The sequence below is a fragment of the Marmota flaviventris genome, chromosome X (assembly GCF_047511675.1).
Source record: "Marmota flaviventris isolate mMarFla1 chromosome X, mMarFla1.hap1, whole genome shotgun sequence".
NCBI lineage: Eukaryota > Metazoa > Chordata > Mammalia > Rodentia > Sciuridae > Marmota > Marmota flaviventris.
The window spans coordinates 59,640,118-59,654,926 of NC_092518.1; the positions used below are offsets into that span (position 1 = coordinate 59,640,118).

Consider the following 14,809-nt stretch of genomic DNA (forward strand, 5'->3'; position numbering starts at 1 on the left):
GCTTTGCTAAGGCCTCCTTTTCTATCCTCATTTCTGATAGTGATACCATCCTTCAAACTCCTCCCTATTTTCAGTTTCCCTTACAAGGCTGCTGTCTTTCCTGTGAGAAAGAATGCACTTTTCTCTTCTGCAGCCCCATCTTCATTCAACTTGGGTCACAGCCTAGATTTCACTAGAAATCTCCCCTTATCTTCTACCTGCCAGGGTAGAGATTGGGGTGAAGAGTGTTGGTTTGCACACATGGGAGCCACACAAGGGGTGGAAGCTCTCTCCTCAAGGTTCTGAATCTGTATGCCAGGGAATGGTAAGCCTTCTCAGACGTCCCACTTCCTTGACAAGCTGCCTGAATTCATGAGAGGAGGATCATGAAGTGGGGGCTCTGGGGTTGCCCCGGGCCACAGGCATTAGTTTACAATCACATTCAGTAAGTATTTTGACCCAGTTTTCTCATGTGAAGTATGAGAAATTTGTTGTAGACAACACTTAAGATCCTTGTTAGCTCTAAAGGCAGCAACACTAAATTGAAAATAATCCTAATTTCTTTGGAGGGAAGGATGTGGAAGGATTGGGGGTTGCATAGATAAGTTGAATTTCCAGCCTGGTCTGGCCTAAAGCATTTAATAGACTGTAAACTCACTGAAGGTACAGATAGTGCATGGATTAAGTCCTTCTTATCTCTGTCATTTATGAGATGAACTCAGTGGTAAACAAATTATCTTACTTTTAAGCCCTTCCTTCACCCACCAAGGAATGGATAGCATCTTTTACACAAGACTCAATTGCTTTTTGACTCTCTGCCCCTGATTTGTTCTGTAAAAGTTTGTTAAGTACAAACATAAGGATTCTAACTACAAAATTGTATTCGAGTGGTAGTAAAAGTCCCCTTCTTTTCCTTTTAGGTCAGGATAAAGCCAAATATCATAGTTTGCAGTAACCATGGTATCCACACTGGCAGGGGATTCTCATCTCATCTAGCTGTCCATACCTTCCAACACACATTGATTTTATAGACAAGAAAACTGAGGTCCAGAAAAGAGCAGAGGACTGCTTAGTATCATACAGTGAACAGCAGGCCAGAATCCTCATTAAGCATTTGTTGCCTAGCCATGAGAAAATACAGGATTCCTGCCTCTAGGCTTTTTTTTTCAACAGTTTAAGTGTCCTCTGACACCCTGACTTCTGTATTTTTCTACTCTTTGGAAAAATCTATGATAGATGCTAGCCACCTTGTCTGTTTAGACAGGAGCTGATTTAGAGTTGCTGTCTTGATGAGTGAAGCCAAGTAGAGCTGCTTTTAGATCATACTCTGTAGATGCAATAGAAGAGGACCTAAGCAATGATTCTCAGGGGGATTCTCTGGAGGCAGGCTCTGATTTACACATATAACCCACAAACACATACATCCTCTTTCTCTGTAACTTAGATACACAAACACACATCTCAGCAATCTCTGTTGTTTTGGGTTTTTGTTTTGTTTTGTGCTCCTCTCCATCACATGCTGATCTCAGGAAAAATCCCTGTCTCTGAGGTGGTCAATGATAAACATGGTTCAATGTGGAATCTCTCTCAGGGGTTCTGGCATTTTAACAGGGAGCATAGCCAGAGAAAATAGCCCACCAGCTGTGTCACATATGTTCTCAGTGGATCCCCAATTCAGCCTGGGAGGGAGGCATTGTAACCATCCTTCACAGGTGAGGACACTGAGGCATAGAGACTTTTCTTATTATTCTCTAAGATACCTGTCACACCTCATCTATGGCCTCTATCAAGCCTAGAAATCCAATTTGGGAATCTCATCTCATTTGCGCCAAGAGGCAACAGGAAGGGACCTTGCTTGAACTGAAGAACACAAAAGAAGGCTGACTTGGATTTTACCTGCATGGTCAAAGATGGTACGACCCTGGAAAAAGTAAGGAGGCAAATGTGCCCATTCTTTATCTGAAACTTGGCTCTAACTGGGCAGTGATGCCATTAATTTATACTCCCACTAGGATGAGGATGAGGGTGAGCAGCTGGGCTTTATGCAGCTCTCTTCAGGCTGTTAAACTCAGGTTTTTTTTGTGTGTGTGTGTGTAAAAGGTTGTGATGGGCTTCCAGTGCCCATCTGTGCTTTGTAGCCCAGATCCTTTGTGATTTTGGTGGTCCCAGGTTAGCCTATGCTAAGGTCAATGCAAGGCAAATTCATAACCCCTGTGTGAAGATTGTTACAAATATATGAAAATCAGAGTAGCATAAAAGGCCACTGGGCATGATACCAACTCTCAACTTCAATAAAAGCAGCCAATAAAAAGAGCTAATTAAAAGAACTCTGATGACATTCATCTGAAATTTTAGATTGTTTTATGTTTTAGCAAATTAACAACGGTGATAAGAGGACATTAGCAGCTTTTCTCGGGTCCTTTTGTTAACAATAACTTGAGCCTGCAGCCACAACAGGGGCTGTGGCCAAGTTTTCACTGGCAGACCAGCCAGCCAATATTTTATAAAATGGATGACATTTCTGAAAGCAGGCGCAGAGACAAACCCAGAGTCACACATGTATTCCAACAAACAAGTTTCTGCCATTTTTAATTGTATTTAGAGCAACAAAAGATTTCAAGATTACAAAAAGAGAACAGAACACTAGCGCTTGTGGCTGGTCCTGCTGCCCAGTTGAGGCTAAGTGCCACTGTAAGAACTGAAGCCCCATTGAAAGAACTTTCAAGCAAAATTAATTTGTTTCTTTTAAAATTATTTTGAATAATGCTCTCTCTCATTTTCCTCTCAACATTGAAAATTAATTCTTATCTCTGGTTATATAGTCTGCTCCCTTGGGCTGCCAAATTAATCTCAAGGACAGCACAAGAATGTTATGTCCGAGACACTCCCTAATCAATGTCCAGTCTAGGGAAAAGCAGAAAGATGTCACTGGGTGGTTAAGGGGGCACTCTTTTCTTTTCTTGGGTCATTCCAGTGGTGGCTGCTCTCAGCACCCAAGTGGCTTCTGAAATAGAACAACCCCATAGGCACTTCACTGCAGGACAGTTAGCACCAAGGGCTAAGGTTGAGAGAGACTGCTAGCTTGGCCTGTTACAGGGACCCAGACTGTGAGGCAGCAGCCAAGGAGGGCACCACCAGAGAAACAGCAACATTTTGGAAGAGTTTTTCCTTTGGGTATGCGTATGTGTATGTTCCAGTCTTTGGGGGTCAATGGAATATGCAACTACGTAATGGTCTTTGCCAAGTAGATTATGTGAGAACTGTTTTGGGCCACAAGGGTCACCTATTCCATGGCTTCTTATTTAATTCCAAAAAGGCTAAAAGACAAGTGAATCAAGGAAAGGAAGCAGAACCTCTGTTATAATGAATTGGGACTGAAAATCAATCAATACATACTTTCCAACCAAATTTAATAGAGTCACATTAAAGCTCAGTCAAAAGCTGTTATTCACTCTGAAAGTCCACCCGCTAGATTCAAATATCTACCATTCTTTTGGGGACTAGGAGAATTCCAAGTGATGTGTGATCTTGGCTGAAATGTCTGAAGAGGAATAACCAATGTGGATTTTTCTGCCTTCACCTAGAAATGGTTGAGGGTTGGGAGGCTCTGGGCAACAGACCCCAGCGTCAAACTCTTAATTGAAGAAAAACACCTCTACCCATGGGCAGGGATGGACCTTTACCTACAGAGATACAATTTCTAGTACACTGACAAGTTTTAACAGAGAAAAACACATTTTCAATTTTCAAAATCTTTACAAAACATATCCAAAACCAGAATTAGAGCACACAGACACCCAGTAGCAAGAGCACCTCAATCGCAGGGGAGAGAATTGGTTGAAAGATGGAGCACTTGCTCCAGGTTCCCAACTACAGGCAACTGCCTTTCTCTCACAAGAATGTTGAAGACCAAGGAATACCCTTTGTTCTTCCAATAACTCAGGTCCCATCAGGGGGCCATTGGCCAATCATTCAGGTGGGCTTTTGACCCCATGTCTGGGTATTCCCTATGGTAAATAGCCAGGTCCAATGAGTCTTCACCACCCTTTCCACATTCATCTGTCTTAGGCAAGTAAAGTGCAATACATCACATACCCTACCCTTTTCCCCCCTCTACCCCTTTGCAAGGCCTGTGCATCAGGCCCAATAGGGGCAGAGATCTTTTAGTTATCTGATCAATCCAGGTGTCTTGTCCATTCTGAGAGAGCTTCCAAAATGTAACTGCAGCCTCTCTCACAAGTACATGGCATCAGATATGACCTGGAACCAAATATAAAGGTGCAGAGAAAGGTAAAGCTATTAGAACACTTTATATCTCTATATATATAATTCAATTTTGAAACACGGAAACAAATACTCATTTACAATATATTTCAACCTTCTGCCTTAAACTGCAGAGAACTTTTTGTGCTGTCCAAACTGGGCAGAAATGAGGGTTTCTGCCTGCTGTCCTTCTAGTGCAAAATCTAGTCCTTTAAATGCTCCCCTTCTCAGCAAGGGCTTCACATCTTCAGATAAACTAACATGGGCACTAGCAAACACAGTGGCCAAGACCAGCTCCATTTCCAACCATGCAATGATGGAGCTTCAAGAATTTGCTCAGCAACTACTAAAGGAAAGCTACTTCTGCTTATAAAATCACTTAATGAAGGACCCAGAATCCCATTTTTTTTCCAAATTATCTTCAACTCTTCTAAATATTATTTTGTGAAGGGAAAAAAATCCCACAAAACTCTTAGAAGTCAGTCACCAGGAAAGTCCTTTAGTCTGTCTTTGGATAGCTTACCAAAGAGGCACTAATGCTTGCTCCCTCCCTGCCCTTAAAAATTTTGGTATCTTAGCAGATACAATGTAATCTTTGGTTACATAATGTGATGCTTTCATCTCTTTTTCTGTCTTTTTTTAAAAAACTGCTTTCAAAATTTTTTCAAAGAGATCAGTGGTGAGAACAGATCTGCCTATAAAAGCAACAGGGGTAGGAACTTCCTTTTCCAAGAAATTTCACATGTAAAATGGCTTCTTTTGACTTTAAGTTGGGATTTGATGTGGTGCTTTGGCATTCCTGGTTCGTGTGAACCCCCTAAAAGTGGGTTAAGCACTAAAGCGATGCCCTCGGCCCAGAGCCCTCTCACCTGGGCAACTGGCACAGAATAATCAGTAGTCAGCCTCTTGCTTTTCCAGGACTATGCAGGGGTCATGCAGGGATATTTACTGGGCTGTCTGGAGAGAGTCTCCTGAAGTGCAGCACTGGCATACGGCTAAGGAGGGGGACAGGGGTGGCTTGGGCCTTTGTGCCCTGCTGGATATCAAGGGAGAGAAGGGGGAAAGGCCACGTCTGTGCTGTGCCTAATGAAACAAACACTTAGAAGCTACTCAAAGCTCAAAGGTAGGTCATTTGTGTAGTGTCAGTGTCATGTGGATGGTGGACATTTTCTTGAAAGTACAAGTCAAATACAAATATATTGTTTATATATGTCTACATGTATGTAGAAGTAGAGTATGGACAGAGAGGGATTTGAGCATCAGCACATTATTTCATTACCTGAACAATTAACCTCAGCAACTACCCAAAGGACAGAGTGAAACTTTTTTTCTTTCTTTTTTTTTTTAGTGCCAGTGAACATACATAAAAATATATGCATTACTGATTTTCTTTTTTTCAAAGATATATGACAGAATCCTTCAAAAACTCCCTTTCTCAGAGTAAGGTAATTTAAAAAAAATAATGAACTTTCCAAGAACAACGATATTGTATGTGGCATAGAAAATCTAAGGAAAAAGAATTCAACCCCCACATCAGCTCAGAGGCCAGACCCAGTGAGCTGCCCAATGAATGGGCTGAAACTGCCACACGACTCTCTTCTTTGACTAGAGTTCGTGACCTTGGCAGCTATCTGCTGCCCAGCACAGATGGGGCCTTCTCCACGATACTCCCTCTTTTTCTCTTTCTCACTTTACATCCCCATCAAACACTGCACACCTCTTTGGAGATGGTCCCCTTGACTTGTCCGGTGAGTGATCCTCATCTTCTAGCTCACCAGGTGAGTGGGTCTGGGTGGCCAGTCCTTCACAGGTGAGCACAGTGTACCAACCACATCAACTCTGTTTGTAGAGTGCATGTGAAATGAGACTTCTGTCAGTCACACTGGTTGGAATATCAATGACCAAAAGAAAAAAAAAAGTATTCTTCTTTCAGCTGTGGGAGAACCAAGCCAAGCTAATACCTCCTCTGCTCACTCAAACCCCAGTGCAGAATCAGTAGGCCTAAAGCCTTGTTTAGGCTCTTTTTCCCTATTTTTGTCATTTGGAAATTCAGAGTAATCCAATTGTTGTTGCTTTCAACTACACTGCTGTTTCACTGATTTTTGGCTTTTGCAAATGAAAAACATATATTCATGAAGACAAAAGTCAAGACTGGGAAATCCATAAAGATGAAAAATTTGATAGAGAAATGGAAAGGAGAGCCTCTAGTATTTACAAGGAGAGGTATTAGAATGATATAATTGAATCCGTGTGCCACAAAAGATGAAAATCAAAACAGATGTAAAGTAACTATTAAAGTGTAACCTAGCTTAACTGAAAGGAGTCGTGGATGTTATTTTTTTCTGTCTAAGACAGCTAAAAAGTGATCCTGTACATAGGCCAGATGGTGTCATCACAAAGAAAATCAGAATCTAGCCTATCCCAGAAAGGAACCTATCAGCTTCAGTTTTTGTCCACCAGTCTTGGATTGGCATATCACTCATGTTAGATTCCTTTCTCCCTTGTTATTTAAAGAAGCTGTTTTGCAAGTTCCTTTGGCTATTAATATCAACACAGAAATCAGGGACGGAAACTCATGTGAATAGTATCATGTCACTCAGAAAACTATCTTCTCAACCAGCAGAATAAACCAACTAAAATGGGCAGCTTGGTGACTGGCCCTTGATTTTTTGAGTTTATCCAGTGATGTTAGGAGCTAATTGAGGAGGCAGGGGCCAAGAAGAGAAAGTAGGTGAACATCCTCCCCACCCCACATTCAGGGTTGGGGAACAAAGTCCAGAGAACAGAGGTGTGCCAAAGGACTATATGAAACCAGTGATCCAGGGGCATACCCTGAGTTTATGGGTGGCAGCCTATTTATCAGTGCCACAACAGCCAGACCTTTCCAAAGGAAGCAATGGTTCTGTAGAGAGTCTCATTGGTCTTGCATGCCCCTCTGACATAGAGGTAGCAACAATGGTGGGGAATCTGAGTAACTATGGTCAATGTCAGAGCCCAGGGTCAGCAGCAGAGGAGGGGGCTGAGTAAACTTGTGCCATTCTGACTTTAGGCTTTGCCTCTGAAGGCTTTATTTAATAGTCAAAGTCTTTTCTTGGTGTCTGCTTGCTTATTGCCATGAGTTCTTCAGGCAGATATGCTGGGTGGCAAGGAGAGCATTTCAGGTTTTCTGGATTTAGTGTCTTCATTCTTCTAACCCTGGTATTCCACCTTGATCTGGGTAGCCCCTTTAGCTGCTTTGAAGAAGGAAGTAGATATGTCTCCATTTATTGGAGAGTTTCATCTCTGGATGACAAGGGCAAGACACCCAGTTTGTCTGATCCCTTCGATGCCTTCTTTTGGGTTTCTCTAAGGGCTCCAACAAACTAAATGTTGATTAGAGACACTTGGTAAGATGTCTGAGACTACAAGCATCTAGAGACAGATGTCAGGGCTAGCCTTCATAGTGTGGAGGGATCTTAGCAGACAATCGGTGAACATGCCTAAAGAAGTGAATAAGCTTTACCACCATGACTGAAATGCAGTGTGGCCTACAAAACACTCAAGGAAGGGTGGAGGGAGCTTGTGGCCACATAGAGTCCATAGGTCTTTTAAAGGTGGAGGTAAAGAAGGTAGCATCAAGGGATCAACTGTACTGTCTCCTAAGCAGAACAGCCAAGCCATCACTTCCTTCTTCTCTGACTCCAGATGCAAGCTCCTCCCTGGATCACGCATGGGAAAGCAGAACTGGAATTTATAGGATCCTTCCAACGGGTCAGATCTCTCCTCTCCTTCTCACTGATCTGACTCTTCAGTGGAAGTGGTCAAGTTTAGGCTAAAGAGAACACTTCATTTGAAGTTCTTTGAAAAGCTACTGAAATTTGATTGGAGGGTGGAGGCAGAGGTTGAGAGAGAGAGAAGGGTTTGAGGGGGAAGGCATTCACATGCAGACAAGTTTTCAAACAAGAAGCACATTTTCAGTATAATGAATTGCACTGCAGTTGAGCAGTCTAGCCCTCAGGGACCAAGGCTGTGGGCAGGTACTGGTGATCCAACTGCCCTACTTGTTTCCTCCTCTCTCTGTGCCCCCAGATCCTCTCTGGGGTCACCCTGTCCTTTAATGGCAATAGTCACTGGGAAAAGCTAAAGTCTTCCTGGAGGGAGAGGATGAACAAAAACAGTGACTCCCCGCGGACCTGCAATTTTTACCTTCTAGTGACTTGTTGGCTTCTTTGGGGATTTCTGCTTATTAATTTATTTATTTTGAGGAAAATGTCCTCTCAGGTTTTTTTTTTTATTTTTAATTTTTTTTTTGTTTTCTGTTTGTTAGTTTGTTTTTCCTCAGACACTTTTAGCTTGCTAAACTTCCCGTGGCATAAGGTAAGTAAATGTTTGTGTGGTTGGCACACAGCACAGTGCTGTAAACAAGCACAACCTGACACTGGGCCACATGAGGATCATCTCAGATTTAAAGAAATACAACACCATTCAAAACACAGATAGGAGCCACAACAGGGAGCAGAGTGTGAAGTTGCCATGGAGGATGAGAAAGGGAGGCAAGAAGGAAAAGAGAAAAAAAAAAAAGCCCAGCAAATAGAACTCAGGAACGTGTTCATGACAGACTGTACATCAATAGAGGAAATTCCCCAAGGCACTGCAGAGAAGTAGTGCAGAGTTATAACAGGCAGAAGACATTGGAAAAGGGGAGTGAGGTGGGGGAGGAAAATGGGGGCTTCCAAAGCTTCACTGTGTATGGAAATAGATGGGCTTGACTTTCCCAGAAAGGATCTTGGGCACTTGAACAGAGATGATCTCTGCCATCATTTCCGGAAAGTCCACGCTCACCATGTGGGACTTGATTAGCAGGTCAAAAGTGAACTGATGCAGCTCTCTTGCAATCTGCAGGGGACAGTAAGAGAAAGAGAAAACAAGGTTGATAAGGAGTTATTTCTGCCAGACTCTACCCCCACCTCTGATTTCCAAGACTTTTAGCATTTATGTCCCCTTGTCTATCCTTGGTCCTGCCCCATGAGTGAATTTGCCTGTGTGTGTGTCTTGCATGTGAATTTGCCTCTGTGTGTGGTGTGGTGTGTATATGTGTGTGTGTGTGTGTGTGTGTGTGTATTAAATTGTCTCTGGGGAGTCATTGGGGGCTCCCAAGAGATCTCTTACACCATTGCAAGCTCTGTGACTCAGAACTGGGTGTTCCTCTTCCACAGTACAGGCCCCCCATTTCCCATTTCTCTCTCTCTCTCTCTCTCTCTCTCTCTCTCTCTCTCTCTCTCTCTCACACACACACACACACACACACACACCACACCACACACAGAGGCAAATTCACATGCACATGACTCAAGGAAGAGGTGAAAAATATCCAGGTCTATCTTGTCTGACTAGAGAATTCATGTGCTTTAAGCTTCTTCTCTGAGTCCCAACTGCTCTATTCACTCCTCCACCCCTTTCACAACATCCAGCTGGAACACTGTGACCTGAGTTCCTTTCTTCTCCATCGCATTTTCTTCCTGGACCACACTCAAAGCCAGAGGGAAATGGAAGCACCTCCCAACAGGTGGTGCCAGACCATCCAGAAGCCTATTATCACTTGGCTCTATCAGGCTGCTCTCCCTGATAAAGCACCCTCCATCATTTGCTTACAGGCTGCACAGAGTCCAGGAGCTTGGTGAGCTGGTAGAAGCGCCTTGAGCAGGATGTGGGATTTTTTCGTTTGCATGCAATGATACGATCGAGTTCCTTGATGTAGTTCATTCGAAGTTCATCAAAGAATTTTTGATTTTTCAGCCCATCCACTGGAACTGATGTGGGATGAAGACAGAATGGGGAGGGGAAGCATGCCCACGAAGGAGCATTAGACAAAGCACCAAGTTTTCTGACCACAAACTTGACCCCCACCCCCACAGGGAGGGAACCATCTACTTGGCTCACTGACAATTGAAATCTGTGTGCCTGGGGCCTTCAGTCTGCCAGGGAGATCTCAGGGAAAAGGAGAGCTGGACCCAATCGGAAGGCAGTGAAACAAATAAAATTCATTGAAACTTTTCTTTTGCTAGTCTTCTCAAGTACCCATTTCTTAGGATCTAAGTTTTTATGTTTTTCATCATTCAGCTCTGATTGAGAGAATTAAAACACAGGGCTCTGAATATGAAATCATGCCTCCTTTCTTTTTCACACAGGCTAAGATAGCACTCTTCTTAGAAGAGACATTGAAGAAAGGCTGCTTGGCTGCCAAACAAGCTGCTAACATAGACTTCCTCCTGTTGGTGGAAGAGAAAATGTCTTCCAGGAGACAATCCCTCCTGCTCTACTACTCTGCAAGGAATACACAGTGGGATGGTTCATGCCTGTTTATCCCAGAAAATGTGGGAAAAAAAATCAGAGGCGTGCTAGAACCAGTCAAAACACCTAGTCTTAAGGACAGGTAGATTAAGACTTGATGGAGGCTCGAGTCCACCAAAGAAATTGATCTGTAGCCATGACATTGGTTTTTGTTGGGGAAAAAGATGCTGATGTAGTGGGGGGAGGGAAGAAGGGAATTGTCCAGGAGCTGGTTCCTCCCTGATAATATTTTGATGGAAAAAGTGGCCCCCCCTCAGTCTTTGTGACCACACAGGCATTCCCTGTGCCTCTAGGTACTCACTTATGCTGAAGAGTAGCAATGCTTTCATGCACAGGAATTCCTGGGGGGTGATTTGGAGCCAACCAAATTCTTGAGAGAGGTGCCTCATTCGGACACACTGGCTGTACATTCTGGACTTGTGCATGCGGTACCTGTGAAGGAGATACAGAGGAAGAAGAGGAATCAGGGGAGGCTTCCAAAAAGCCCAGAGGAAATATCTCTAGTTTTTCCTCCCTTCCTTGGCTTCTTCAAAAAAAGTCTATTTGTCCTGCTGGTGCTTCATTGACAAAGAACAAATCTGTTCTTTTTTTCTAAAATCCTGGCATCCTGATAATTAACTACTCATCTTCCCTGGCCAGGATATGGGTTAGCACATGGAATTTCCAGGTCTCCATGCCCCCTCTGTTTCCTGAGTCAGGGACAGGAAAGCATAACCAAATGAACACAATGGGGCAAGCACATGGTCTCCCTGACTACAGTTCTAGTATCCCAGCTACAGCAAGAGGCAGAACCTGCCTCCAAGGCAGCCAAACTTGAAGGATTTCTAGGAGAGAGGATCCAGCAATCAGCACTTCACATAAGGACACAGGATTTGCAAGTGACCACAGGTGTCTATCCTGTCAACACCCCTGACTGGCTCTTGGTTTGAAAGTCATTTCTCATAGTACAAATTTAACCATTTCTTTTAAAACTTGCAGCAATAGAGATTCCATGTTGTCCTTTGAAAATGAGTTCTAGTGCTTCCATGTCTGCCAGGAAGTTTTTCTGAATGTCTGAATCTAAATGTCTCCTGCTGAAGGGGAGACCACTCCCTCACAGGCTGGCTGTTCCTTGCCACAGTTTGGGAGCTGTAAACACATGTGAGCTGCTTTTATTATGGTGACTTGTGAACAGATTATCACATTATCACCTATAAATTATATGGGGAAGTGGCCAAGGCTTGGGGAGGAGGCAACCCCTCTGTCCCATGATGGGTCATCGCATACTTGTAAGGGAAGATACAGTATCTTTCTGCTAGTAGGCCTTCCGGGTTTGGCACTTCAGAAATCAAGTGTGTGTGTGTGTGTGTGTGTGTGTGTGTGTGTGTGTGTGTGTGTAAGACAGTAATTGATTGTGTACCATGTCAAGAAAAAGGGATTTGACACCCACTTAAGTGGTGGGGACAAAGACCTCCCAGATGGAGCCTAAAGTCTGTGGTTTGACATTTTGGTTTCCAAGCCACTAGCCTGTTCCACAAGCTGAGCGGGCTTGGCATTGTGTGGGTGGAAGCTCAGCAACCTATTTCAGACAGATCTTGGGTCTCCTGGATAAAGAAAAAAGGGGGCAGGTGCTGCAGAATAATTCAATTCAGGCTGAATTCCAACTAGAAAGAGGAAGTGTTTAGATAGTATCACAAATCAATTGACCAGAACAGTGTTGCTCTAAGCTCCATCACCCTGGGGAATTTTTCAGTAAGACCTGCTAATTCTGGAGCCTGGCCCTTCTCTGATCTCCACTGTACTTCCATGCCTCTGTTGATGACAACACTGCAACCTTTTTACTGCTCAAATTATGGTGCTGGCATGAAGGATTCCTAGCATATTGCTGTAGGCTCCTGAGACAGAGAAGGTAGGGAATGAAGAAGAGAGAATGAGAAAAGGCAAGTAAGGGATTCAGAAGGGAAAGGAAAAGGAAATATGGAAAAGGGCAAAATGAATTGACAGAAAGTTAAAGGAAGGAAAGGGGAAGGTGATGGGAGGTCAGAAAAGGAGAGGCAGGAATGGAATTCAGGAAGGAGAATAGAGGTAGGTGGGATACAAAAATGGATAAGGTGGGAAATGAAGATTGGAAAACACTGAGCATAGTTCCTGGCATATAGTAAGTGCTCAATAAATGACATGTAGGGAGGTGACACTAAGATTTTACAGGTAAGATTTGAGGCTCAGAGAAGTTCAGTAATTTCCCTGAGGTCACAATTAGGATTCAAGCCCTTTAGCCTTACAACATATGCTCCCTGCAAAAAAGGGAAAGAAGGGGAAAATGGGGATAATGATAGGATTTTGAATCAGAGAGAATGGCATATGGCTTGGTCCAGCTTGGACCAGTCCCCCCATTATCTTTTTCTTTGGGCCTTAGTCCCTCTGTTAGTATTTTGAGGAGACTGCCAGCAATTATTGTCCCTCAACTGGGGTTCACTGTCTACTCAGTAGGTGTTAGACATATGTGGGTCAGTCAGGCTGTCAGAGTGACTGGATTTATGTTTAATATTTAGTGGGCAGGTACCAGAGATGTTAAACATATTCCAATATGCAGGAACATTTTACACAATGAAAAAAAATTCCTCCCCAAATGTCAACAGCATTGATGTTGAGAAACATTGGTCCAGATGTTTGCAGAGACTTTGCAAGCCCTAATATAATAAGATGGGGAAGTAGGCCTCAATAGGGTTCAGGAACTCTGGGAGTTGGTGCATCTAGGACTCTGATCCATGGGTAGCCCTGTGATACCTCTGGACAAAATGGATGAGACTCAGCCAGAAAGCTGAAGTGGGATGCCACAAGCTTACATAGAAACAAAGAAAGAAATAAGGATTCAGAAAATAACCAGTTGTCTCTGGGCAACACTCCAAAGGTCTCAAGACTCTAAAGAAGTTTGAACATGTGCTCAAGGAGTTGATTCAATCACTGGAGGGCAGCAGGGGCATGGGGGTTGGACATGAACAGTTAGGGGGGCTTTTCAAGGTCTTGCCCAGAAGATGGCATCATAGGTAACTTTTTGGAGATTTGGAAACCACAACGCAGGTCATGCCAAAAGCCCAGTGGTTATTCTTAGATTCTGGCTACCAGGGGCGGCTGGGTTGAGAGAGTGCAACTGGGGACACTTACTCTCTCTTGCATAGCAGTGCTGTGCTACCAGGAACTACTGCCTGGAGGTTTTATTTTAAGGCTCTTCTGGGTTAAAGGCTGACCAAGAGGGAAGCTCAACTCCTGCCTGACTGAAAAGATTCTCTGTGGCAAAACTAGCTCAAGGTTTTTGGGATGATAATTCTGGCCAGCTCCATTCACAATGCAATTGAAGGATCTCAGACAGTAAACATAAGATTATCATCATTAGGAAAAGGGGGAATAAAAAAGGGACTCCCTTTTTAAATTTCTTGCCTACCATGGGCTAGATACTCCATATCCATCCAATTTAGTTATAACAAAACATTTGAGATGTCTCTATTATTATTTTAAAAATAGGAAACTATATGAGACTTGGTCCCAGGAATACTTACTCATTGAAAACCAGGTCAGGAGCAAAATAGAGCATCCTGGAGTTGACATTGGTGAAGGACCTCCAGCCCATGGCAAACACCATGAGTCCCATCCAGGAGTACTGAATGACTGCCATCTGGTCATCCACGTGTAAATTGCGGAAGCCTAGAAAAGAAGGCACAAAGGCAGTGGTCAGTGCAGACATTGATGGACTGAGCTAAGTCTTTACCTCTGCTGAACTGAGAATCTCTAGTACTCAGGCAGCCCTTGAGAAGCCCCAGGGAATATCAGTACTGGCTTCTGAGGAGTGATGAAAAAAAAAAAAAACACAAATTATATGGTAAGGATAATATTCTTTGCCCTCCCTACTTCACTGAACTGTTCAAATGAGATCATGATGGAGGCCAAAAGGCCATTGTCAGTTGGAAGAGAATAATAATTGAATATTGACTACTTATAATGAATGAACTCCTTTCTGAGCACTTTACTTATATTACTTCATTTAATTCTCATGACAATGAATAAAATAGGTATTCTTATTATCCCCATTCTGCAAATCAGTAGGAATGGGTCACAGAGGGGTCAATAACATGTCCAAGATCATATGGCTACTAACTGGCAGATCAAGTTCCAAAGCCAAGTAATCAGACTCCAAAGGCCATGCTTTTGATCACCACACCTTTCTGAAGATACAGTATAATAACCAGTTCTTCCACATGGA

The 14,809-nt window shown here is 43.3% G+C and overlaps 1 protein-coding gene across 3 annotated transcripts in view; it reads right to left on the reverse strand.

The window, feature by feature from the left end:
* Window positions 1–2,539: 2,539 nt before the first annotated feature.
* Ar (androgen receptor) overlaps window positions 2,540–14,809 on the reverse strand; it is a 175,306-nt gene continuing 163,036 nt past the window's right edge. Inside the window, exons 5-9 of one of the 3 annotated variants that reach the window (XR_011705582.1) lie at window positions 14,109–14,253; window positions 10,874–11,004; window positions 9,874–10,031; window positions 5,960–9,117; window positions 2,540–4,239 (exon numbers count right to left, since the gene is read on the reverse strand). Coding sequence is in view for 1 of the 3 variants with exons in the window: in XM_027935871.3 (XP_027791672.2) it covers window positions 8,962–9,117; window positions 9,874–10,031; window positions 10,874–11,004; window positions 14,109–14,253 (590 nt within the window). In the remaining 2 variants the exon portion in view is untranslated. Of the gene's footprint in view, window positions 9,118–9,873; window positions 10,032–10,873; window positions 11,005–14,108; window positions 14,254–14,809 lie in introns of all 3 variants that reach the window. The other 2 variants (XR_011705581.1, XM_027935871.3) reach the window with 2 other exon arrangements.